Source organism: Notolabrus celidotus, chromosome 14 (genome assembly GCF_009762535.1).
Source record: "Notolabrus celidotus isolate fNotCel1 chromosome 14, fNotCel1.pri, whole genome shotgun sequence".
Taxonomy (NCBI): domain Eukaryota; kingdom Metazoa; phylum Chordata; class Actinopteri; order Labriformes; family Labridae; genus Notolabrus; species Notolabrus celidotus.
In genome coordinates, this window is record NC_048285.1 from 3,583,768 (window position 1) to 3,611,688 (window position 27,921).

The 27,921-nt window shown below is 43.0% G+C and overlaps 1 protein-coding gene across 1 annotated transcript in view; it reads left to right on the forward strand.

The window, feature by feature from the left end:
- snx19b (sorting nexin 19b) overlaps positions 1-27,921 on the forward strand; it is a 50,437-nt gene that overhangs the window by 428 nt on the left and 22,088 nt on the right. The window contains exons 2-11 of the mRNA XM_034701461.1: positions 1,493-1,775; positions 1,887-2,081; positions 4,083-5,294; positions 5,869-6,064; positions 6,318-6,418; positions 6,510-6,629; positions 6,798-6,922; positions 7,727-7,820; positions 7,909-8,053; positions 13,298-13,427. Coding sequence (XP_034557352.1) covers positions 1,515-1,775; positions 1,887-2,081; positions 4,083-5,294; positions 5,869-6,064; positions 6,318-6,418; positions 6,510-6,629; positions 6,798-6,922; positions 7,727-7,820; positions 7,909-8,053; positions 13,298-13,427 — 2,579 coding nt within the window. The 5' untranslated portion in view covers positions 1,493-1,514. The remainder of the gene's footprint in view (positions 1-1,492; positions 1,776-1,886; positions 2,082-4,082; positions 5,295-5,868; positions 6,065-6,317; positions 6,419-6,509; positions 6,630-6,797; positions 6,923-7,726; positions 7,821-7,908; positions 8,054-13,297; positions 13,428-27,921) is intronic.

Here is a 27,921-nt window from a genome sequence, read left to right on the forward strand (position 1 = left end):
CGGTTTGTTTGATCTTTGAGTGGATGTTATGCTTTAATTTAATGCACAAGGAGGAATAAATTGTAAGCCAAATTATGTATTCATACATGTTATACTTACACGAATCATTAAAACGTATTTAATATTCGTAAAGGCGTCATGCTAGAAGAAAACAGAAACATATCAGTTGTATACATGAGGTTTGGTGGGGCGTTTCCTCCCCTGTAGAGATAACGGTCTGTATGAGGGCTAAAGATGCTACCTCTCAGTTCCAAGCTATCAGAGCTGAATAAAAGAGATGGTAATGTGAAAACAGGCGTGGTAGACAGTCAATAGTGTAGATTAATGTTACTACTGTAACATCATGCTTAGTAACGTCAGCTGTTATGTAATGTTGTTGTTGTTATTGTTGTTTTTGTACCACTACTACTATGAAGCTTATTTGATACCTCATTTCTTGACAGCAACTGTTCTATATATATATTTCAAATGTACTTTTATTAAATTGTATGCTTATGCTTACATGTTTTTCTTAGGACACACTAGTTTACTGTCATTACTCTGAATTTAATGTTTTTTATTGCACTATCCACTTTGCTGCTGTAACACTTTAAAAGTCCAAGTTGTGTGACGAATAAAGGATTATATTATCTGTTGCTTATTTGAATATGATGCTTGTAGATGTAAAATAGAGACAGTATACTATTAAGCTATATGTCAAACTAAGGCAGCCAAAACAGTTGGATGCCTTATTTTGCACCCATTTGTGATTGCAAGTGCTGGCTGATGCTTTGATATTGACATATTCTTATAAAATGATCTAAAGTGCATGCTCTAATTATAAAAGAAGGAGCAATATTTTGCAATTATTTCAAAGATTTTGTAGTGACCATTTGTTGTAAAAAAACTCAAAGAATAATCAGAATATCAAACTGTAACCTTAACTGAACGTAATCAAAGGGTCTCTGATGCACCGTGGGGATGTGATGTACACAGGGAAAAGAAAATCAAATGCCCATGCAAGATTTCAGCGTCTCTTATGGATTATTTTGAGGAAAAGTAAGCAAACAAAAGAACCAGCCATAGACCCACCCAGGTGCAAAAAATTTAAATATACTAAAGAAATGACGAGCAAAAATAGATCCTCGAAATCTAACTTAGATTAATTATAAAAAAGAAACATTTAGATAGATCAAACAACTAAAACTACTTATTATTTGTAAACTAAATACAAAAATAAACAATTTGATTGATTTTAGTGGAGTTAGACTCATGTATCACCTCCATCAACCCTTGGTGATTTGTGCAAATCTTTTCGCAGTAGTTAAGTAGGGATGTACTGAAGCGACTGGTATCCTGGTCGTTAAAATGTGAATTTAAATCCTGACTAACCGTCTAGAAAGGTAAGAAAACACTCAGGAAACATATTTAACACAGATAAACTCAGGAACAGAGGTTTATGCAAGTAGAGACAAACACTTTTGCAGGTCTCATGTTGTTCTGTTTTCCAAAGGTGTGACGTTGATCTGGCACCCATGATTTCTACGCTGCATCCCGAGGGCGTCCAGCCGCAGACGAAGCCCCCCGGTGTCATGTCCGAGGTGCTGGGACAGAGGAGCTTGCTGGGCTTTGGGGTGTTGTTGGCATGGCTGGTGCTGTTCCACCTGCTGGTCAACATCTGGCTGCTGTGCGTCTTCACCAGCCTGTTGGTGGTGCTCGGCGGCTGGCTCGGCTCACAGGCGGTCCTGGAGTCGGACAGTGTGGTTCACCTGGAGAGGTTCACCTCAATGGAACAGGTACATTCACACTTACCTGTTAGCTGCTGACATCAGCCGTCATTTTCCCTCTTTGGCTTTAAACGACAATAAATCTAAGCTTTTCTCTAATTTTCTCACTGCTAAATTCAGGTTCCTCCTTCTTTGGAGGACGAGCATAACTTGGACCAGGAGATCCACAACACCGTGAGGAAAATCATCAGGGACTTTGTGTCCTCCTGGTATACGACTGTTTCCTCAGAAAGCAGGTTTGAAACGGAGGTTCAGGACGCCATGATCTCGATGGCCATGGAGCTGAAAGTGCGTGCCAGACAGGTCGACAGGAAGGTATGTAAACTTTAAAAACGTTAGTGTTTGGAGGATTTGTTGCTTATTGCTTACCTGCACTTTGAAAAGACGAAAAAAATGATGCACGTAAAGGAAGTTATGAGTGAAATTTGCTGTTTGCAATGGATAAAAACAGGAAAGAGTTACTGTTCAGAACCATTTAGGGTGGTATCAAAATAAATGCACACACAATTTTTATTCTAATGATACAATACTCATCGTTCTTAGAGCGCAAAATGAAGCAAATGTAATAAAATGATTAGGTAGAAGAAAACAGATACCAGTACAGGCAAAATCATTTAAATAAAGGACAACTAGAACTCCTGGATAGATTTTAAGAAGTGATATGTAAGAGATCAAGACTCAGCTGATTTAATTTCCTGGTGCAGATCGTACCAGAGCTAGCTAGGTGGTTTTCAGTCTGGCATTTTGCACACACTCTGCATCAGGAACTCATATTATGTTCATGTGTTTCTGCTACTGAGAGGTCTAGGAATCTGCAGAGAGGAGGGTGATGAATAGTCCCAAGAGCATTGATTTTATAAAATGATGGACAACACATTAGGGCTGTCAAAATTGCTCCAAAATGACATTTGAATATTCGCTCTAAAAAAAAACATAGGTTCGAACCATTCAAATATCTATATTGCGCATTATGTCAATAACAGGTGGACAAACTAATACAAGGAGACATAACTACTTGTATATGTATTTTTATTTCAGATATAACATGCCTAAAACATACCTACACATTACAAAACAAGTAAATGACCTAATGGCCTATACCGTAACACTTTTAAGACCGTAGACCTCTCACTCGCTCGCTCCCCTCTGTGTGCAATGCGCTGAGTGAGTGCTGAACAAGACTTGTGTGAGCAATTAAAGGTCCCGACTCTTGTCCCTAATATAGGCAGGCTTCATTCAGTGATTGAAGCAAATATTATTAACATTAATTGAAGTTAAAGTTAAAAATGAAAAAGTAGTCCACTTACATTCTTGGCACTTTAATAAAAAAAAAGAGGAAAAACTGCATTTTATCCCAGTGTCACTGATTGTCTGGCTCTTTTAGTCCACTGTCAATGTAGGGTCTTAGGCCTGACAGGTTATTTGCCAAAAACACAAGACAGTTAGTGTGAAGAGGACAGTGCCGATCTCTTTTTATTCACTATATTCCAAGTGGAGGAAAAGACGCCTTCAGAGCGCACTGAGGATCTGGGGACGGAAGGATTTCTCTCAGCCGTCTGCTTCATGCTGTGCATGTGTGACTCCTGTGACCTGTCCCTGACCCGTCATGCAGTGCGCCCACTCGCAAAGCAGCCGCTGATGTTTTTTTTCCACAGTCAAGATATTAATTTTCACAATCAAATCTCCGTTTTTTTTTTAATATTCAAATATATATTCGAATTTAGAATATTCGTTGACAGCCCTACAACACATATATAAATCTGCGACTGGAGCGTATTGCACATTTAGAGCCAGTCTGTGCCATAAAGATTGACTCCAAATGTGCATGTCCCTCAACTTCTTCAAACCAAAACATGTATTTAACTTATCAATGAAATAGGAAAGATCTCTGAGGTCAGTAGAGTCTCTTTCCTCCTCTTCATGTCTCTCACCATTCCCCTACTTTTAAAAATCTGGTGCAGAACGTCACAGTGGCCACATTTTGATTTTATAGTTTGACCCATGTCCCATCTGTTAACATGGAGGAGGCAGGCTTTATGACCTATGCTGCAGCCAGCTCCAAATGTTTTGGCCTCACTTTTCTGGAGCTATCATGCCAGCATTTTTCTGCATTTTCTGAAACATGCTGGTAGTCCGTATAAAGATGCTAAAAGAAGAGATGATGACGAGTTTGTGGTTTTGGTTGTAAGCCTGGGTGCTGAGCTCTGTGCAGAGGCAGGTATGAGGCTGTTGCAAAGGGAGGGATGTGTTAAAATGTATGGTATCTGGGGTAGCTAAGCAAGACAATCTTTGATGAGACATTTCTTCTCTCTGCAGAAACTGACCCAGAGGATCCTGGATCTGTTCGGCTGTCACCTGCAGGACTTCATCCGAGCCAAAGAGCTGGTGTCAGAGCAGCAGAAGCCTCTCACATCAAAGTGGAGCAGTGAGAGCGAGCTGTGGAAAGCTTACTCCAAAGTCACCACGCCTCACCTCACCATGACCAGCGAAACAGTGGAAGTGAACTACGCCCGAGCAGTCGTGGATTTGCTGCTGCATGTTTTGGTGCCTCCGTTGCATCTGGAGACTCGCACCGGGCGCTTTGTGGTCGGGGAGCTCATCACCTGCAACGTCGTTCTCCCTCTTATTGCCAAACTGTCGGACCCTGATTGGTTAAACTGCCTGATCATCGAGATATTCAGCAGGTCCACAGCACAGGAGTCGATCAAACCAGAGCCTCAGACTCCATCACCGCCAAAACTGCTACAACTGCCTGCTGAGTCAGAGCTCCCGCCACAACAAGAAGCGCCTCAGAAGACCAATGAACCCACTCCAGTCAGAGCCACTAATGAAGTGTTCAACCACACTGACTCAACCTCGTCTGAGCTTGGTTATGATGTGGTCGACTCAGAGGAGGCTGAGTGTGCGCAGAGCATCGCTGACGAAGAAGAACCCACTCGACCCTTTTTGAGGCGCTACATGAGAGGAAGCAAGTCCAACCCATTCTACCAGGAGAATGACTCTGATCTGGATTCTCCCTCAGTGGAGTACAAACAGAGCTCCATAGACTCCCTGGTTATGATCGGGCAAGAGGAGGGTCTGTACCACGCACAGAAAGACTCGGTCTCATCTGCGGAGAACAGCGTGGACCAGGAGGACGTCTGCCCCAGTCCAGTGGATCTCTCCTGCCCTAAAGTCCTGGTGAACTCACAGCTGGTGGAGCATCCAAACAGCTGCAGCCCCTCGCCTGTCAGAACAAGAGATGGGGCCGTGAGCAACAACAGCATCCAGGACGTAGAGAGAGAAGCTCCTTCAGCTAGCCCTGCCAGAGACCTCCTCCTGAGTGTAGAGGGAGGCTTAGGGAACTCCACAGAGCTGACTGAAGTGAGTCCGCTGCAGGCCTCGTCCCCAATGCCAGCGTTCAGTTTTGAGCCCCTGAGCAGCCCGGACGGACCCGTCATCATCCAGAACCTCCGCATCACCGGCACCATCACTGCTAAGGAGCACCGCGGGACAGGCTCACACCCCTACACCCTTTACACCATCAAGGTAAGACGATAATGTAACCTGTATGTTTCTTCTTCTCATGTTTGTGACAGATCTTGTCTTCATGCATGATGCAGTCACTGCTTGAGGTGCAACACTTCAGGATTATGATCTGTGCAAGACGGTTTTAGCTGCACTTGGCCCAAAGATGCCCCCCCAAGGAACATTAAAGCATCCTTTAAAGTATCTCTTTATCTCTTCTTTGCAAAATAATCCTACTCTTCTTTTTCCCAAAATGTATGAGGAAGATTTTGATAACTTTGATCACAAAGACCAGGTTGGATTACATGATCGAAATGCAATGCAATTTTTTAATAACAGTTTAGATGTTCCATTTTATAATTTAGACATTTGTTGATTTAGTAGACAGTAGGGTTGACAAAAATGAACTTTTTGCCTCTAAAATAATTCATAGTTGGCCATCAGAGATGGATTTTTATGGATTCTGGCTGCAGCAACATACTTGCGCAACTCCAAATCTCTTTGTGCTTCTGCAAAATGTAGACCAAAACATTGCCAGGGCTTAAAAAAGCACGTGTTGCACACTATGATTGATGCTGTGTTGTGTTGTTTCCAGTATGAGACAGCGATGGGTTACGAACACCCCGGAGGCCTCCAGTCCAGCTCTGAGGATGCTGAAGTTCTACCGTCAGCGTGCGAGAATCCCTCCATCCAGCCTGTCGCTTATCACATGGTCAACAGGCGATACAGCGAGTTCCTCAACCTGCAAACACGCCTGGAGGAAAAAAACGACCTACGCAAACTCATCAAAGGTTTGACAGATGGATCCGTTTGCAGATTATTTGTATATTTAAGTTAAAATCTGAAATCCAGAGTTGCTAGTTGGGGTGCCCAGTGGCATAGTTTGCTCCAGTCTGGCTTTCACAAACTCATGCATGGCCTACAAACAGACCTGGATTTGTAGTTGAGTTCTTGGCCTTTGATTAAAAGATCCAGATTGATTGCTGTTTGCTACCTGAGCCAACAGCCAGGATTTATTGTAATCTGATTTATGCTGTGCCTCAGGTGTAAAAGGGCCAAAGAAAATATTTCCAGACATGCCGTTTGGAAACATGGACAGTGACAAGATAGAGGCCAGGAAAGGACTCCTGGAGACCTTTCTGAAGGTAAAAGGAAAAGTATTTATTACGTTTGTTTAATATTTATGTTGTTTTTCTTCTCTGGAGTTGTGAGCAAACATTTTGTCCTCTTTTTTAGAACCTTTGTGCCATCTCTGAGATCGCCAACAGCGAGGAGATGCAGGAGTTTCTGGCTCTCAACACAGATGCAAGGATCGCCTTCGTCAAGAAACCTTTCATCGTGTCTCGCATCGACAAGGTTTGCACAGCTCGATCATACTTTGCATGATGATATACACACTGCCGGGGTTTGAACTATGATCTGAAGTGCAGGGTCTGTCTTTACATGGTTGTGCATCATCATTTATTACTCCCTAAGTCTCTTCTGTGAGTGTGTGATGCAGTACTTGTGTGTTTCTATGTGCAGATTGTAGTGAATGCCATCGTGGACACCCTGAAGACGGCGTTCCCTCGCTCAGAGCCCCAGAGCCCCACAGAGGATAACGACGGAGAGGTGGACGGACTGAAAATCTGTGGAGACAAGAAGAGCAAGTAAGACTCTGGTGTTTCTTTTATATAACAGCCACAAAATCTCCCCGAACAGAGAATCAGAAGTCTGTCCCTGCCTGACCTCCAGCTCCAGTCCAGCTACGAGAGCCAGTCTAAGTCCTCTGCAGCTGTTTGCCAGTTTGGTTATGTGTTTTCACAAACAATACTGGCGCTCAAACAAACCTCAAGGAACATTTAGTTGCTGTTCAGGAATTTCAGATAATTTAAAGTGAGCTTCGTTGGCAGATAGAGTTTGGCCAGCTGTTTTGGAAATATAGAAGTTCCAAGTTTCTGTTTTTACTCAATGTTTTAAAGACGACCTCTCCGTGTTGGTGTAACAGTTTGAGGTTAGAAGAGGTCTCTTTATTCATATAGCGCCAGATCCCAACAAACCTTATCTGAAGACTTAAACAGAGCAGGTCTAGACCATACTCTATGTTCTATTGTTAACAAAGACCCAACATCAAGACAGGATCAGATCCAGTCCCATCTTACAGACAGGACTCAGTCTGATATCATCTTAATCCACCATGAGCAGAGCACTTTGCAGTATTTAGCAAGTTACAGTGGCAAGGACAAACTTCCTTTAACAGGCAGAAACCTCCAGCAGGACCAGACTCATGTTAGACACACATCTGCTGAGACCGTGTTGGAGAGAGGGATAGAGGGAGATGAAGAGAGAGAGAGAAATGATAGACGGATTGTAGTTTCTCAAATATTGTCAACACACTCCTCATTCCCCCAGAGTTAATGTTGCACAAAAACAAGTATAAAGTTCATTTTTATAACTGGGTTTTGTGATTTCAGATCTCGTATGAAGTTCTCCAGTAAAAACATCCCCCTCCTGAACGGCTCAGACATCAGACCTCCTGTTTTGTTCAGCTGGGAGAAAACTAGCAAAGTAAGTCACTTTCGTTTCTGTAAACCAATGAGCTTCGCTTTGAGATAATTCAAGGTTACTGACCTCCCTCTCCTCTGGGCTCCTTCAGGTGTTCAACAGGATGTCTTTGGGAGATTTACAAGGCTTCATCGCTGAACAGGAAAAACTGGACGTTGGAGAGCATCAGGAGCGGGAGGACAGTCCGGTGATGAGAGAGTTCAGGGGACATTTGGACGTGCATGGTCAGGAGCCTGGTGAGTACAGTAAGGACGCATGAGGCAAAGCCTCTGCTTTACCTCAAGTTCAGTCACGTTACCTATCTCCAAGTCTTTGTGAAGACAGACAAAAGATTCCTCAAAGCTCTCAGATAAAAAGATGAGCCCCTTATCACACTGGAGTTTTGCACTGTATGCTAGATGTTCAACTGGATACCCAACTTGTCCTCAGGCTTAAGAAAAACAAGACTGCAATAGGGTGAAGTTGAGAAACCAACAAGCGGCATCACTGTGCCCACTTCCATTTCTTATGCAGAGGCATCTATGCAATCTACTTATGTCTGTAGCCTCAAGTGGGGACTCATATAACTGCAGTTTTAGGTTTTAAAACGCTAGCTTTATTCTTGTTTCTAGGGTTAAAGATCAGAGGAATCCTTACTTGACCTCTTGTCATTATCTCTGCACTCATCACGTCTGCAGTCTCTCTCACTCCGACCTGTCTGCTTTCGTTTTCCTTCTCATCTGACCCACTCGGTGACTCACTGCATGTTGTGTCTTCCTTCTTTCCTGTCCACTTCTCTTTATCACTTTCCATTCAGCATCTCCGTCTGATTACAGCAGGGTTATCAGATGGAAAACAGCTTGCTCTATATTCACTTGTCAGACCGGACTCATATTTTGGCACGTCGCTGCAGCTGGAGAGTCAAAAACACATGATTGTGACAGTCCTTTTATGTTCATTCAAAGGGCCAGAAGCTGTTATTTACTGGGCTGATTTGTTGTGGTGATACAAATTAGTAGGTCAAACTGCAGCTAGATGTTTTGCACAGACTCACTTTGGTTTACATGGAACCTTGTTGGAAACTGATATGTGAATTCCTGCTTTTTCAAATGAAGCCATATATCCTTCATTTTATGTGCAGCAATTGTTGCGACATCATCCTCTGAGGCACTTTCCAAGGATCAATGTAGGTCCACAGTAAATGCTTTTTAAAGCATTGAAAGACTCCGATTGTTATTTCAAGTGTCTGACTAAAGCAGTAAGGATTAAAAGTGCAACTTTTTCCACTTTAGAAGGAATCCTCTCCTTGTTTTGTTTGTTTTTAGACTCTTACACTTAGAGTCTTAAAACTTGACCTTATTTGTGGACATGCTCGATTTGGCACCTTTACCCTCGAGGATTACGTTGAAGCCTCTGAAGCTGGTTTCACGGCTTCCCACTCGGTCAAATAACTGAAATGTGTCCAAAAATGTTTGAAGCTATTAGTCATTTACACACCAATCTTCAAACCCCTTTGGTTTTCATCCAACAGTTATATAACCTTTAGTAGTGAGGGTCATCATGTTCAGTGATAAAGGACTTCCTTTTCGGTGCATTGCCATCGTTTACAGTCCGACTAGCAAACAGAGATGCGAGAAAGGAGCTGAAGTTGTTAAATTATATCTAAAGTCCACATCACAAATGCATCCCCGAAGTTTCTAATTCACAAGTCCCTCACTGCCTGAAAATGTTCCTGTTGGACTGCAGGTGTTTTGGAACTTTTGCAGAGTTTTTGAACTACGTTTCTAACATATGTGGATTCAGTCGAGGAACTTATCACAAAATTTCCTCCAGAAGCACAAAGACTCTTTACAACTATTCTCACGTATACAGCAGTGTTTCCCTTAGCAATGTAAAATTGGTGAATTCCATTTAAGAGCTCATTATGCTGAAAACAAACTGTCATGGCCAAAAGTTTTGAGAATGACACAAATATTACATTTTCACAAAGTCTGCTGCTTCAGGGTTTTTAGGTGTTTTTGTCAGATGTTTCTATGGTATAATGAAATACATGTAGAAGCATTTCATAAGTATCAAAAGCTTTTATTGAGAATTACACAGAATTCATGCAATAAGTCAATATTTGCAGTGCTGACCCTTCTTTTTCAAGACCTCTGCAATTCTCCCTGGCATGCTGTCAATCAACTTCTGGACCAAATCCTGACTGATGGCAGTCCATTCTTACATAATCAATGCTTGGAGTTTGTCAGAATTTGTGGGTTTTTGATTGTCCACCCACCTCTTGAGGATTGACAACAAGTTCTCAATGGGATTAAGATCTGGGGAGTTTCCTGGCCAAGGGCCCAAAATCTTAATGTTTTGTTCCCCGAGCCATTTTGTTATGACTTTTGCTTTATGGCAAGGTGCTCCATCATGCTGGAAAAGGCATTCTTCATCACCAAACTGCCCTTGGATGGTTGGGAGAAGTTGCTCTCGGAGGACGTTCTGGTACCATTCTTTATTCATGGCTGTGTTTTTAGGCAAGATTGTGAGAGAGCCCACTCCCTTGACCGAAAAGCAACCCCACACATGAATGGTCTCAGGATGCTTCACTGTTGGCAAGAGACAGGACCGATGGTAGCGCTCACCTCGTCTTCTCCGAACAAGCCTTCCTCCAGATGCCCCAAACAATGGGAAAGGGGATTCATCAGAGAAAATGACTTTACCCCAGTCCTCAGCAGTCCAGTCCCTGTACCTTCTGCAGAATATCAGTCTGTCCCTGATGTTTTTACTGGAGAGAAGTGGCTTCTTTGCTGCCCTCCTTGACACCAGGCCTTCCTCCAAAAGTCTTCGCCTCACTGTGCATGCATATGCACTCACACCTGCCTGCTGCCATTCCTGAGCAAGCTCTGCACTGGTGGTGGCCCGATCCCGCAGCTGTAACACCTTCAGGAGACGGTCCTGGCGCTCGCTGGACTTTCTTGGGCGCCCTGGAGCCTGTTTGACAACAATTGAACCTCTCTCCTTGAAGTTCTTGATAATTCGATAGACGGTTGACTGAGGTGCAATCTTACTCGCTGCTATAAACTTCCCTGTTAGGCCCTTTTTGTGCAATGCAATGATGGCTGCACGTGTTTCCTTGCAGGTAACCATGGCTAACAGATGAGGAACAATGGTGTCATGCACCATCTTCCTTTTAAAGTGTCCAGTCACTCAATAATGACAGATTGATCGCCAGCCTTGTCCTCATCAACACCCACACCTGTGTTAATGTGTGTGACACCTGTGTGTCATTGAAATGATGTTAGCTGGTCCTTTTGTGGCAGGGCTGAAATGCAGTGGAAATGTGTTTTTGGTGATAAAGTTCATTTTCAAGGCAAAGAGGGACTTTGCAATTAATTGCAGTTGAGCTGATCACTCCTCATAACATTCTGGAGTATATGCAAATTGCCTTTATAAAAACTGAAACAGCAGACTTTGTGAAAATTAATATTTGTGTCATTCTCAAAACTTTTGGCCATGACTGTAGAATCCTGCCGTCACAGCCTCACCTCAGTAATCAGACCTTTAGGTGTGTTTGAGTCACGCTCCACCGACAACCTTTCATATTTTATAGTGTTTAGAAACATATGATAAAAGCCAACAGGCAGCCATATTTAAGGATCAATAAATCCCCTGAAACAAACTCTTAAATGCAATTAAATAAGTTTATATCATAACTTATTTTCCAGTCATAGTAACAAAGCAAACAAACCTCAGACTGTGATTAATATCTGTTTCCACAAACAACCACATGTGTGATTATCTGTTGGTTGTGAGCTGTGTAAGCTTGGTTTAATCTCTGCCACAGTGATTGATCCCTGTTTGTGCTGAAACCTGTTTCTTTGAGCTCTGTTTACTGTCTCATATTTCCCCTCTTCTCAGACGTCACAATGTTTCCAAACAACAAACAATAAGCCACATGCAATAAAGCTAATAAACAGACATAGATGTTACTGAAAACTCTACAAATGTATTATGATATGATACATCTTTCAGGACTGTTAGCTTGTCATAAATTGTGAAGACCTTCGTGTTTCTGCAGAGTTCCCTGTTAAAAGTCGTTTTTTAAACTCTCAGAGCTCAGTTTGTTTTAGTTTAAAGATGATTTATCTCTCTAAACTTTCTTCTTCTTCAAATGTCGGTCGTATTCACTCAGCTACCTGCCCTAATTTCTCCAATCATCCACCCTGTTGCATAATGCTCCAGCTCTGCTCCATCACTGCTCCATCTCTGCTCCATCACAAGGAATCACCGTAGGAAAAAGGGATGATCTCATGAACATCACATGGAAACCATCTCTGGATTTGTTAGACACTGGAATGAGACATTCCCGCTTTAATTGAATCCAAACTGCATTTTTCCTTGTCAGGCGTCTGGTCATCGTCTTCCTCAAGGACTCCAGACTGTCAGGGTGAATGAAGGGTGACTGAAGCAGCTTTTTCAGCCCCCAGATATGTTCCACTGCAGGAGTCACCAGACTGACTGTTTAAAGACGGGATGATGTATAGAGTAGGGGTGGTTATGCAGATCAGACGGCATCCTGACAATGTGAGCAGGACCCTGGATGTAGGTCTGGTCTCACCCTCTCCAGTTTAAAGTGCTCACAGAGACGTCTTTCTGTGGATTGATTTGAAGTGACGAGTGTGATCAGGTTGTCCCTGCCGTTGCTTTTGCTATTGAGAATTAATCACCATTGTCAAGAGGTTTTGACCAATCAGAATCAAGTATTCAACACAGCTGGGTTTATGATGAGTGCTGATATGTTCCTTTTGCAGCTGGTGTGCAGACCTTAAAATACCCTCATGTTTCCATCAGTGTTCATTGAATCATTTAAACTATGAGTTCATAGCGTGTAGACTGTTTCTGCAACATAATCTTTATATTTAAGCCCTCTTCTTTGTTCTCTTTGCAGCTAATTTGCTCATTTCAATTCTTTTTACTTGCAATTGTTCACTTTGGGACATGAAAGTTGAATTTGCATCAATTAACTTAATTTAAAGTGCAGTCACTTCATCTTGTCAAAGCTATTCCAAGGTTTGGGCTTCTCTCTTGTGAAACACACTTTAACTTTACATTTTTCTGCACAGAGCATCAAAAGATTGTGATAATTTAGGATTACTTAATCTAAAAAATGTAAGTGTAGAAGATGATAGATTTTACAGAGCTAAGACCAGTGTTATCAAATGTGAGCCACTTGAGGGCAGTGTTATTATGTGCATGAATGCAGGACTGATTTGAGTTCTGAACCTGCTTTTCATTTGGTGCACACTGAAGTAGTGACAGATTATAATGTTTGGTTACAAATTTATGTACATCAACAGATCCATCTTGATCCTGCGCAATCAAGGCTGTTCAAACTGACACAACATAGAGCACGCACACACTGCTGTTGTCGTTGTTTGCTTGTAGCAGATTGATTTTCCTGCACTTGATGATTTTGAGTGTTGTCTCTAAGTGTTTCTTCCACGCTGTGTGCACAGGATCAGAGACGGCGCTGGCTGAGGTGGCTCTGAACATCCTGTGTCTGCTGATGAGGGAGCAGTGGAGCTGGCTGTGCAGCGAGAACATTCAGAGGACCATCAGGCTGCTGTTTGGGACCCTCATCAACAGGTGACGAGCCACGCTACTCAACTCAACTCTCAAGTCATTTATATTAATAAAGCACCTTTCATACATTCAAGCATGCTGCTCAAAGGGCTTAGTATATGAACAGAGAGCTAATAATAAAATAGAATAATTTAAAATATGTTTATAAAATGGAATAAAATAATTTCAATAAATCAACAAATGTAATCAGATAAATATCAAAATAACTTATAAAAAGATATATAGTTTGAAATACTAATAGAATAAAATGATATAAAATAAGAAACTAAATAAAATCATTATAATAAAATCTATAAAATACAATCAGATTAATACGAAAATAATTAATACAAAAAACATTTGAATAATTATAAAATAAAATAAGATAGAATAAACTAAGAATAAAAATGATGCTTAAGCAATGGTAATAATGGTAATACTGCAATCCAGAGCTAAAATGAAATGACTCCAAGTTTAAAGCCAGATTAAAAATGTAAGTCCTAACTTTATTGAATAATTGAAGTGTTTGCAGGCCACAGAATATGTGTCGATTAATTGCAGCTACAAACAACTCCTACATTTACAGTTAGGATGAAATACTACTTGCAAAGACAAGTGAAAATCAATGCAGATAAAGAAAGATTCAAATCAATGAAAGGCATGGAAATATCTTCAGTTTTCATGCAGAGACATTTTACTTTTGGTTGAAACAGAGGAGGAATTGTCGTCATTATCAAACTTTAAATTAGAGATCCCTTACATATACTGTGCTGCAATTACCAATTAACTCTCAGAAGACCATACAATTTAAATTCAGACTGTGTGGCTACTGAAGTCAGTGTTTTTTTTGCTGATTATTATAGAAAAAGTCCACTTTAGTCCTAAATTGTTGCACAATGTCTCATTGTAAACGTCACAAACAGCACCAGAACAATCACAGAGACGCTGCTCGCTGTGCAGAACATTTTGTATGTGCTTTGTGAGTAAAACTGTCTTTCCTGATTTGCACAAGTTAAGTGAGCACAAAAGCAGCACTGTCCTCCTGTAACTCAGACCCATTGTTTCGGGTAGCAGCAGTGAGCTTAGTGTCTTTTGTGTTTCTGAAGGAGTTGTTGACAGAGGATATGGAGACATGTGTCCCTCGTCATTCACTCTCCCCATCCTTTGAGCATGGATATTTTAAAACAGCCGGAGCAGGATGTACCGCTGATGCTGCCACAACAATGCAGATAAATGTTCTCTCCCTTGAATAACTGTTGCCTTTGGATGACTTCTCCGTGTGCTTTTACGAGGTTCTCTGCAGCAGGGAAGTGGTGGAAACTCTGCGGCAGAGTGTGTACGCTGCGCCGGGTCAGGACACGGAGACACATGGTTCCTCGTGGAGATTCCACAGAGAGAGCGTTTTACGAGCTGCAGAGGAGAGTCATGTACAGTCGTTAATCATGAGAGTTGATATTTCAGACAAGGGTTGACTGTGTGCCTTTGCAGTGGTCCGTGTTTTACAAAGACAGGAGCATCCCTTGCCGTGCATTGTACCTTTACACCGCTTTATCACTCACTTCTAATTTATTATTACGCCTGCATGATATGAGAACAATTTGAGTTGTGTAATAGCATTTTTCTCCCGTCCATAAATCTATCCTGCTAACACAAACAGAGAAACATATCTTCCTCGTGAAGGTATTTCGTGCTTTGGATTGCTACCAAGCCTTTTCATTATTACATTGTTGTTAAAGTCTACGTGCAAACATGCATGCCTGCACTATTTGGCTCATAAGCGAATGCTCTGCTGGCATCAGCTCTCCAAACATTTGTCACAGATAGGTATAGCTCCTGCTGCCAGTAAACTCAACCTGCAGACAATGTTCTCAGGTTCTTGTGTTTGTGCTGCCGTGACCTCACGTTCCCCAGGGTGTCAGTACCAGAATATCGTTTGTTCGTATTGATACCAGGGCCGTCTATTTAAAGACGCTCCACCAGCCCGAGCATGAAAGGCCTTGTGCTTTTGTTTGGCCTCATCTATATTAGGCGGCCGTCTGTCAACATGGCAATGACAGCTCTCAGCGTGTTGGGTATCTCCTCTCATCGACTGGTTTCTCTGTGCAGAAGGGATGAGATGCTGTGTTGATTGAGACAGAAGATGAGACTGTGATAGCTCTGTTTGAGCCGGGGGAAAACATGCAAAGTGGTTTAAAGACAGTGGAATATCATTTAAAAGAATTGCATTAAAGAAATCTGCAAAATACAAGATGTTAAAGGAAAAAGTGACTGAAGCAAGATGTTAACGATGAGCTGAAATTGTTACCACGTGTCAGGGTGTTTTAAACAGTCCCAGCCACGACCTTTGGGCTTGAGCCAGGACTTACTGATGGTTACCAGAAGTATGCTTAAGTATTTTGGGATTGACTCCATCTTATTAAGAGATACAAAAGACAAAGATGTACCAACTTTAGTTTGCATTCCCAGCCCAGCCCTAAAGCTCCTCTGGATTATATTTTTAGACATGCTGGCAGACCGCTATGGTCCAGACTGAAATATTGATGCATCACAATAATATTTAGAACAGACACAATACCAGGGGATCATTCATAATGACATTAAAGATCCCCTGACTTTCCATCAGGTGCTACCTCTCTGTTGGAACTTGAACCAGTCCTAAACTTTGGTTCAAACTGCATGAAAAAGTCTATTCATGATAAACATCAGCAGGTTAGCATTCTGACATTTGTATCAAAACAAAATTAGGTGACTCTGTAAGCTCATGCAGATTAAACGCTGCAGATCTGTGAAGCTTTGAGCCTATTGCAGCTTGTTTTGGTTTCCCAGTTTGTGCACTGATCAGCCAAAACATCATGTAGCTCTGGAATCAACACACACTGCGATTCTCTGTGTGTTCAGATACCTTTATTAGAGCCAACATTAACCTCAAGAGTATTTTTTAGCTGCAGTAGCTTCTCTGTTGGATTCACTCCCCGCCATCAGTGTGTCTGTTGCATGAGCCCTCCTTGGAACACTTTTGTTGAGCATGGACCTCTGCAGGCCCTTATCACCCCTCAGGAGCTGCATAGATGCTCTGACTCACATCGGACTTCCACCAGATCCATGTCCAGTCCGATCTGCTGCAGTCCAGCTCCGTGCTCTCTCGTCCGTCAACACCCACCGGTTGTGTTTTCAGAACGCAGCATGGAGCAGGACCTCCAGACAGCTGGAGTCATGTGACTGAGGTTTTCCCGCAGTACTTACTGAATCAAGGATTCTCCTCCTCCTCTCCTCATCCATGTTGTCTTTCTGGTCCTCTGAAAACCTCTGACCTGTTGACTCTGACTTGTTCTTTGCTCAGTATCATCCATGACATTGTTTGAACCTCTGTCATGTATCAAGTTATGTTACTGTGATTTCTCCCATTCTTATTCGTACCTTAGTGGTCATCTACTGCTTTCTTATTTCCTCTTTCTTCACTCTGATAAAACCATTGCAGGGACATTTATTTAAAGTTTTCCACTGTCTTTAAAGTCAGTTTGTGAAACCCCATAGATTCATCTACATCAATGCATGAACTCCCACTTTATCCCACATGTGCATTAAGCTTGAGGCACCTTTTGACACCAGGTTCGAGGCAGGACTTATATTCAGTGCAAGGACGGATCGGCAGAAGAGGTTGTAACACCGGCAAATTGACGTCTTAGGTGCAAATGTCAAGCCTTTTTCTGCTCCTGAAACGCCGGTATGTTATATGAAATCTCACCGAATCATGGATATGACAACATTGTTTGGTTCAGTGTAAAAAAGAGCTTCCTAAAGGAGCTTTTGCAGAACCTCTGTATCAAAACAGACCATCGTTAAACCAGTTAACTCGCTGCTGAAACTTTCCCAGCTGTTGGTTAAAAACCTCAAACGGACTCGTCGTCTTTGTCATCTTTGGTCGGTAGCCGTGCGCTTGCTTTGACAGGACACTCAGAGATGTAACGTGCAGAACAAATGAGCTCAGTCGAGCCTTATCTTTCACTCATCGTAGTAAAGCATGACACCTCCTTGGGCTAGCTGAAACGTCTGCCTCACATTTATTCCAGCACGGGGGGAAATACCATGACACATCAAGCAGTCATCCATCCCACTCCATCCGTGGAAGTGCATTAAAATACTGAATTATCTGCAGCTTTAGCAGGATTACATTTTCCTAGCTTCAGTCAGTTATGCTTATTGATAAATTGCTCCACAAAGTGGTCTAAAAGAATCCCATTTAGACGTTTTTAAAGGAGTGTTTTCAAAAGTCTGACAGCTACGTAAGAGGCAGGAGAAACCTTACCATGAATTCAATTTGGAGTTGTGAGTGTGTAGAGAAACTGTGTGTGTGTGTGGGAGATGAAACGAAGAACCAACCGACTGACCAAATCTGGGCCTGTGAGTGTGTGTGAGTGAATGTGGGTGTGTGTGTGTGACAGGTCTGGCTGGAAAAGCCGGCTCTCTGCTCCTATAAATGGGGTCCAAGGCGAGGCCCTGGTTTGGGAGATGTCTGATTTTTATGGACTGGAAAGTGGGACAGTTTAAAATGAATGTAGTCTCTTTCTCTCGGGCTGCAGACTGTACGGAAAATCCATCCGGAGCCAGGTTGTTGTCGGTGTCTGCGTGTAGAGGGGATGTAGGAGAGAGATGCCACTTTATGCCAACATCACAACTGTTTCCATGTTCTTTTTGTCGGATGTGTCTGTAAACATAATGCTTCCTTTATTCCCCGATTAAAGAGCTTCATAAACTCAAAGGCTTTTAAAGAAGGGATAGATTAGATTAGATCACACGTTGGTTTTTGGACTTAACTTTGAGTTTGCTATTAAGGATGCTGCTTTTTAAGAGTCACCATATTTGTAGAAGAAGATCTGGAGAAGAGAGGGGAGTTCATCAGCTGACGAAGCTGGATATCTTCTCCCAAACTGGACTGTAAAGAAGACACTTTCATGTCATGGTTGTGACTAAGCCTTGAAGCACACCCTGCTTTATAGTCTCTTGCACCCTGTCTGGACCAAGGGAGAGGTTCCGGTGGCTGGTGGTGAGGCTTTCAGCAGTGTGACTGCCCCCTGGTGGCTGGCTGCAGTATAGGTCAAAAAATCCGCGGGGGAGCAGTCAAACTTTAAAAAATGAATACACGTCGTACGAATGTTTCTCACAGCCGTATGCTGTGGTGATATCTAGTTAGTATTTGAGTGTTTTATGTTCAAGGCCTCTTTTTCCTGAAAAGTTTCTTTTTCGTTAGTTATTAGAGTTTAAAAAACGGGGTTTTACTTCAGGGTTTCCTTTGATTCACAGCCGCCGTGGAGTGAAACTCCAAAGGACACACAGCGTCTTGTGACGTCACGCTGTAGGGCAGAGCTTATTACAGTGGCTTCACAGGCTCTGGCTGCACAATGGCGGCGCCCAGGAGAGGGATTTTTTGGCTTCAGAACCGTACAACGGGAAGAGGCGGAGCAACGCTGTCCATTTTTATTTACAGTCTATGGTCTGGACAAGGACTTACAAAACGAGCATCATGCTGTGCTGAAGAAGACTTTGAGAAACCAACTGAGACTGAGAAGTCGAGTCATTTCACAATACTGTTTTGCCGCATATTCAGAGGTTATTGTCCTTGTCACAGCGGCTGTGGTTTGACTCTTTAGCCATCATGTCGATAAAGGCAAAATTGTCATGAGCTGATCTGTAGTTTTGGATTTGTCCTCGTGTTCCATCCTCCCAGTCTGTTTACTGTCTTCGTTATAAGTTATCCTTTGTCTTCCTCGTGTTGTATTCCCTTCATAGACAGTATAAATATGGACGTAGTATCCGTGACGTCACCCATCTGTTTCTGAAGCACTGTTTTGAGGCTAATTCTTGGCAGGAGCCATATTGCTGCTGTCGAGCGAGTGTGACGTAAAGAGGCGGGCTTTGAGCCTCCTAGCCAACAGCTACAGTGTTCCCTGCTGTCAATCAAGTCAGCTCTCAAGACATGGAGATTACGAGTCTTCCAATGAGAGGCAAAGCTGACATCTTTTATACAGTCTACAGCTGGTAAGCAGCCTGAGATCTGCACATAGAAGCCTTAATGTGTTCCTGAAGCAGGGGGTGACAGAGCCTTTAAGGTCAGATCACTGTGATCACTTTTAAATCCTATTTATTTTGCATTTAGCTTTTTTATCCGCCTCTCTTTGATTAGTTTATTCTTGTAACTCACTTTGCAACATGATTTCAGCAAAGCGCGATACACAGATAAAGATTATTACTACTATGGCAGTTATTAACTATAGCTTGCTCTCCAGGAAAGCGTGCTGTGATCGAAACAAGTGTCTACAAGTAACTTCATAAATGCATTCAAGTGTTTTCTTTGTTTTTGCATTAAAACAGATTCAGACTCATCCTTTGAGACTCAGTTATATTTCAGACAATATAGGCTGCAGTGATGTTTTGGAGAAAGTAGGTCAGCTGATAATATGGTTAATGATCGTAATTCATCAAACTGCATCGAGTGTTTTCAGATTGAGGCATGCTGTTCTGCTGTTCTGCTGTTGGCCCGAGGTCAGAAACTGTATTAGTGTGGAGCGTTTCCACTAAGAGTCCAGAGGATGCATCGCACACTGAGAAAGAGGAGAGGTGCGTTTGTCACCTGTATGACCATGCAGTGATTTCCTGTAGATCTGGAGGGCGCTCTTATTGGTTAAAACCATGTCTCCTAACATCAAATCATGCAGCACCTCTGCTCTGCCAGTCCTCTCCTGCACCTGTCCAACAATGACATGATTCTTTTATTTTTACTCCCTGAAACCTCTTATTAATACTTTCATAAACAGCTCAAATGCTACCACAAGTCCTCGTTGACAGCTTGATGATGGAGGTGAGGATGAAGGGCAGCACGGAGGATTTAGAGCTTGTCAGCAGTCGCCCTCTCTCCCTCTCCCTCTCTCTTTCTCTCTCTCTCTCTCTGCTACACGGTTAATTAACACCCAGAGATCTCTCGTCTGACACACACAGGCCCGCTTGGGTTTCAGCAGCGGTGAGCAACAAGTTGTTTGGCTGCAGGGAACGCGGTTTCTGTCTCACTGCTGGGCTATTTAGCTCGCGACCACATTGTGGCGTTTGGAGCGAGCTCTGCAGATGTGGTCAGAGCTACAACTTTAACAAAATATATCACAGTGACTTCTCTAAGTAGTGTGTTTTATTCAGCGTGAGTCTGCTCGCATGCTGTTTCATAATTGTTTTTCAGCTTTGAGCGTTGGCCGCTTGCCTCTGAATGCAGAAAGCTTCGCACACTACAGGCAGGTGATCTGCTTCAGAGTCCTGGAGCACGCTGTGTCCAAGAACAACAGCCTTGAATGTTCATGCGGTTACTGAAGGCACTCCTAATGTGATGTTTTTGTTGAGCTGGATCCAAAATGGGATTTTTGAGACCGAAACTTATTGGAGAGGTGAAAAATTCACAAAATACTCGACAATGACGACGTCGTACAGATATTACAGGAGAAAATAAGGACAGGCTTTTATCTGCGTGGGTTTTATTCCTTTATGTCCATGCACAAGTATTCAAAATGCAGTTTTCTTGCATGTGTAACCTAATGGATGACACTGATTACACCTTTGTCAAAGCCTCTTCTCATGCATGGTAGATCATTCCAGGACATTCAGGCTCTGATGTTTCAGGAACTCTGCAAGACTAACAGCAGTAGAAATCACCCTGCCTCACTGTGAATCTCCTTAGCTTTGACCTGCAGCATCCTCAAACACTCACCCTGACTTCACACAGTTTTACTAGGGGGTCAGGAGGAAAAGTCCTCACAAAGTCAGGGTGGAAGATTCAGCCCTGTGCTTTCAGCTCACAGGGACAAAGACGGAACATTTCTGGAGATGGTGCATGTGTGAGAAAGACTTAAACCCTTTTTTTAAAAGTTATATTTTGGGGCTTTTTCGCCTTTATTAACAGGACAGCTGAAGAGAGACAGGAAATGTGGGGAGTGGAGGGTGGGGGAAGATATGCGGTGGATGGTCGACCGGCCGGGAGTCGAGCCGGAGACCTTTGCGACGAGGACTATATCCTCTATACATGGGGCGCTTAGACCCCTAGACACCAGCGCCCCCTGACCCTTTTGAGCATTGTGTATTTTATGTTCTGTGCAGAAGTTTTCAGGGCATCTTAGCTAGCTCGAGTGTGTGACCCTTGTGCCACAAAGGAGTCCTTCTGATTCAGCTTCTTTGCAGCATGTCTCTTCTCTCCTCAACACACTTTCTGAAAACATTAGAGCAAAATCAGGATGCAGGCGCATGACACATAAATCAGCAAAGAGCAGAAAGAGCAAGACAGGAAGTCAGATGATTTTCATAATAAAACTCCATCATATTTCACTTGACAACAACAACAGACCTTCATGATGAGCGGAGCCACGCCTGGAGGCCACAGGTCAGAGGTTTTCAGAGGACCAGAAAGACAACATGGATGAGGAGGGGAGGAGGAGAATCCTTGATTCAGTAATTGCCACAGGAAAACCTTGGTCACATGACTCCAGCTGTCCGGGGTTGCTGCTCTGTGTTGCACTCTGAAAATGCAGCTGGTGCATGGAGCCAAACTGCAATGGAGCGGAGATGGACTGAACATGGATCTGGTGCAAGTCAGCATTGGAATAAATCTCAAGAAGAATGAAATGTGAAAAAAAAGATGTTTTAGTTCGGCCAAGTTTTGTTAGTGTTTCAAAAAGTTCATTTTTCTGCTCTTAAGTGGTGAACAATCGATCAATGTAGGATTAAGAAATAAAACGCTACAGTGCGAACATTTAAAATGCATTAACACCTTGTGCTGGAGGCTTGAAATGGATCTACATCACAGCCCTCTGAAGCTGCAGAGCGAGACTAGAAGGAGAAACTTCTGCATTAATGTTAAATGTAATCATGTTTTACCCTTGAGAAACCTTCCTCGCCTGTTATTCATCCACACGCAGGCCACAGCTCTAATAGTACAGTTTATGTTAAGACCCGCGTTCGCTCCATGTTGCTGTCATGTGTTGAACAGATCCATATGCAGCGATGTTTACTCATGTCACACGGCTCATTTCTCCTGTAGTCTACTGCTGCAGGCCCGCCGCCATCTCCTCCAGAGACGAGAAAATACAGTTCAAATTAATGGGTTCAGGCAGTGCGGACTAAAATTACAACATGCACGAATATGTATCAGCAGATATTTATGTAGAGATATTATAGTAGAAGAGTCATCTGCGTCTGGCTCTCAGGAACTATTTCTGTTCATTCAGCGGTGACTCGAGAAGCTGCCGCTCCCAAATTTGATTCTTTTGGACATGGTGTTTCTTTTGGCACCGCGTCCTGACTCTGCAAGTGTCAGAGTTCATTTTTTATCACCACTTAAAATAACAGAAGACCTCATACTGTGTAGCTGTCTCAGTGATCGGCAGTGACAGCAATGTGGCGAATCCAGGGGCTTAAGTCTTTCTCCTGTCGATGACTGGCCAAAAAAGCGTAGATCCAGCTTCTTCAACTCTGGAGGATTTTTGACATGCCTGGTTGTTTTTCTGCGCTTGTGCGGTTCCTTGACATATGGGTCCTGGGGGCCAGGCGTGAGGTTTATAAACAGAAGACCAAGCTTGGAGGCTCCAAGCTTCTTCTGTCAGCGGGAATTTACTCTCTGTGAGGCTGCGAGTGTGCCGGTGGTCAGACGGGTGGGCCGTACATAACGGATCTGGTATTGGTGGGAAGAAGAGGGGGGGGAATGTTGGATGGAAAAGATGCTTGTTATGTAACAGTGCCGGCTATCTATCAGCCTCTGCAGAGTGGAGGAGGTGTGACATCCATGGACAGGCTGTTCCCGAGAAGAGACGAATTCAGACGCACTCCTCGTGGTGGGATCAGGCTGTCTGAGTGGTTTATATCTCACCCTCTGTGTTTCTGTTGGAAGGCTGCCCCGCGTCATGTCACCATCACGTTCGCTCGAGGCATTATTCCCTTTTTACATCTACAGACGCTTCTGAAATATAAATATTGTCTTCTATTACAGTCTAATAGTGGTCTGCAGTTGCTTCCAATTCCTGCAGCTCTATGTAATCGTCTCTCGGGGACGTTATGGGTCAAATACCTAGGTCACTTCTTGGGAAGGTTATGAAACACACTTATCCACGGCCCCAGAGTGCCATCCCAGCCTGCCAGCCTGCGAGTCCAGTTATCCTTATTTAGAGTTAGTGAGTTGTAGGGACATCAGAATCCTCCCCTGGCAGGACATGAAAGATAATACAGCTCGTTATTGTCCACATTCTTGATAAAGTTAGACGTAGGAGGAAGGCTGTGTTCTCAAAAGCTGTTTGCATGTTTGCAAAATGACCTCAATGCAGTGACCCGCTGGCCTCTTCACATCTCTGGTGTCTGTTTTCCTCACTCACCTGAACCTCAGGGCCTGAGATGTGCCTCAAAAGTCATAGTTGGTCTTCTGTCTCTGGAGACATACTCGAGCAATGACATCCTGTCTGCTGAAAACTGGCTGACGGCTTATTTTAGTTCAACCTGGTTATACTTGTGTGTGTTTACCTTAAAAGGAAACTGAAGATAAATCCCAGCCGAGTCCGACTCATGCATCCTCGTTTTTCCTGGTCAGCTGATATTTTTGCGTGTATTTGGATTCTGCTGCGTCACTGATTATTGGTTTGCTGCCAAATATTCAAAGCATCTCTGCTCAATCTAGATAGTCGTGTGAGGTTGATTGTTGGAGTACAGCCCGGTGGTTGTTCTTTTCATCAGTTGTGTGTGAGTGGAGCTGGACTTTCTCTCCCGTCTCAGTGAGTATCCTGTCCAGGTTAAAGGTGCACAGTGTTTGCCTCGGCTGAGAAATTAAAGTCAGTCTGTAGAAGATAGAATAAGCAAACACATCCTTGAAGTTAGGGTTTGGATTTGATTAGTCTTTGGTCAATATCGTGCAGTTCTTTACGCTCTGCTGAGGCTAAACCTGGTGCACTGGCTTTTATAAGAAAATGCAAACTGCAAAATAGCTGCAGATTCATTCATGCAAATATCAATGTTGAATGTTGAATAAGTTGCTGTCTGTCAAATCTCTGAACTTCTGTTTTTTAGCTGGGCCTCTGCAGAACAATCATGTCGCAACAGCGTGACAGGCTGCTTTTATCGAGTGCAGAATCATCCACTGAGATTTTCTGACTTTAAAACTTAAAAATACTAAGTTATTTGAGCAGGTTGAAAAAGAACAAAGCACTCTAAAGTAGTTTCATGTGGCAAAATATACCCCTGTGACACTTTTCTGCAGGGTTGCTAGGGCGGCGGGGAAGTTTGAGCTTCCTTCCTTTGATATCACTGCAACAAAAGTGAACTCCTGCACAGAAAAAGTGGTGCATTTTTCTTGTTATTTGTTTCCAACGTGCACAGACACTGGTACTGACAAAGTCACCGAACACAAATCAACATCCAACATACAGTTAATAATAAGGAAAGATTTTCCTTATAAAAAAAATGTCTAGACTCATATTAAAATATTCCCTCTCAGTCATCACATATAATCCAGTTTAAGTGTGCGGTGGTGTTTGTATCTGCAGGCAATCTGCCCTCCGTCTGTATTTTCTGATTTTCTCATCATGTGGCTGTGTTTGGGACATTCGTGTGTGTCAATCACTGTACAGAAGAGTGCAGATCACAGCCTGCAGTCCTATAGTCAGGACTTAAAGCTTCCATATAATGGTATTTTTAGCTCTGTACACCATGTCCGAGTTCTCTTTCAAGCACTGTTATGAATTCCATTGCAAGAAACATCACAAAGTCAGCCTCTCTCTGGAGGATCTGTAGCCTCTTAGTTTCTAATCTGATTATCCGTGCAGTGATCTGAGTGAGTGGAGATGTTATGCAGACTGGTAGAGATGGATGCAGAGGTGGAAAAACACCTAAACAAACTTAGCGAGCGCTCCAGGAGAACCTGTTTCTAACCTGATTATAGATGCATTGATCAGAGTGGGTGGAGATGCTACGTAGACCAGTGGAGATGGATGTAGAGGTAGAAAAACACCAAAACAAACTTGGCGAGTGCTCCAGGAGAACCTGCACCAGTACCAGCCAACGACACAGCCACAGAGATTTTATTTGAAAACCCCCAAAAGGTATCAATAACCATGGAAGACTCACTAATTGCTGTAGAAATAGCATTACAAGCTACCTTTGTCCTTGAGAAATGTCTTGCTTTAAGGACCGATAGATTCCATTCAGTCAACAGGAATAAGAGGATCAGAAAAACCTTGTATGTGGAGCTTTCCTCTGTCTCCAACACTGTCTGGACTCTACACCTGCTTCTTGTGTATCTTTGGAAACTCAAGGGCAAGGCTCAGGGGGATTTTCCTCCAAGGATTAAAGTATGTCACCTGCACTGTAAACATCTCCTTCCTGGCAGACCCAACAGAGGAGTTTGAGTAATCACAACCACAGAGAAAAGCAGGCCAGGTCCGTCTGTTCTCCCATGAGAGCTGCATGTTTTTCACCCGGGCCGTCCTGTGCTAGCAAAATCCATCCACTCCTTTAGTACAGGCCTGTTAGTCTGCTCATATCCTCTGTCTTTGTGCTTGCATTTGCCCTTTTCTGTATGATCAGTGCAGATTTCAATGTGCTAGCGAAGACGGCACAAACATCTGGAAGGAGTTTGTGAAATTAGCAGGCTGATAAAGGAGACTGGTGACATACTCTGCAAGCTTCTCCTGAGGTGACCCACACTTATGTTTTAATATGACTTTAATAAAGTTACACTACATGTTTTGCTGACTTTAAGCCACAATTAGCCCACAGGCAGAAAAGCAGAACACTTATCGGTCGCTCTCCTCCTGCTTGAAAAATATCTTTCTGACAGAGGCGGCCTGGAAAACAGCTCTGGTGGTTTTCATGGTAGCAGTAATGCTGCACAGCCTTAATACTTTACCAGACCACAATCTCTCATATAGAATTACTTGGCATTTGTCAGCTCTAATTGGTTAGAAGCACTCTGCTCGATGTGTGTGTGCATGGAGGGTCTAAATCCGTGTGTGGCTGAAGGATCCAAAGGGAAAAGTAATCTCTCTGGTGATTGCCATAAGTCTGCGATGGTGATGACAGCAGAGACTAAGTTCAATGGATGTTATTGTAGCACAGGCAGGAACCTTGACCTTTTGTTCCTGTGTGTTTTCTGTGCTAGCATGATTTTTTTCTGTGTGCTACATTTGCAAGTTTGTGCATTGCTGTGACCCGTACAGAACCAAGACAGTGTCAAACCTCTGTCGGCCATATGTGATTAAAATCTGGCTCGGGTCTGTAACGTCACATGTCTGTGTTTTGACCAGCCATGGGGAACAAGGCGCCACGGCAGTACTAATAAAACCGGACCACGTGCACACACTCAAACATACACAGAGAAGCAGGAGTGACCATAGACGGCAGAGCAGACGGCTGTAAGGCTGCACCTTGGCTTGACTGGAGGTGCTGATGTGATGAGACCCGAGTCAGAGGCTTGGACTGAAGTGTACGCCTGACTTAGAGCAGACTCATCACACAGTTTGGTGAAAACTCAGTGCTGACATGTGTGGTGTTTTTAACTGCGTGGATTGGATGTCTAGCTGGTCTCTTTCTACTTCTACTGGGATAGATTTTTCTGTGTTACTTCTCAAGTTAAATTTGATGATGATAAAACCAAGTTTTTTGTAATTTAGGTTTTCTTCTTGACCAAAGAATCACTGCCAAAGCCCAAGACACCACATCACAGACGTAGCATTTTTAAAGGCCCCTAAGTTGTGCACTTAGCAGCCCAGTCTGCTTTTGATAGACAAACAAGTAACTATCCATACAAGATGGTAGTGAAAATGAAAACAAGGTCTCAGAAAGTCATACAGTTTTTGTGACAAAACAGTTTTTGACTACCATTCCTAAACCACTCTTTCTAGCTCTGTTTATGTATCAAATAATGCCTGCTAAAGTTTGCGTGTGACTCTGGTGTTGTCAACCCTTGGTCTTTTGAATCTGAATGTATCAAGGACTAGCAGCTTGCTATCCTCACTTCTGTTTTTCAGCAGTGGCTCCCTTAGTGAAGGTGCGAATCAAAGGGGTCGCCCTTATCAAAACTCTTAACGACAGATGCAACAAGCTAACTTCACCAAAAAATGCAGACAACGTCCGATAACGTCCGCTGGCATTGTCATTAGTCTAAGGATGACCGTCATCTTGCAGCATCAGAACCTTGATGGTCTTAACATTTTGTGCATCTACGTCATTGTGTACACACTGTTGTTGTGGCTGAAGTTGACCTTGAAGCTGATGCTGCATCAGCACTGTGTAGAAAGAAGAGCTAGCATCACAAAGGAACAGTTTTAAAAGCAAACATTGAAATATTTAAATCCCTGACTAGTTGGTTTTTCAGATTAAAATATACTAAGATGCACTGACAGCTGGCCGAGGCTAGACACCTACAGCTAGGCTACATTTTATGAAGCTGGGGTTGTGTCAAAACGCCATCTGGTGACGTCTTTTATGCACAGCAGCAGCTAGATTAGCC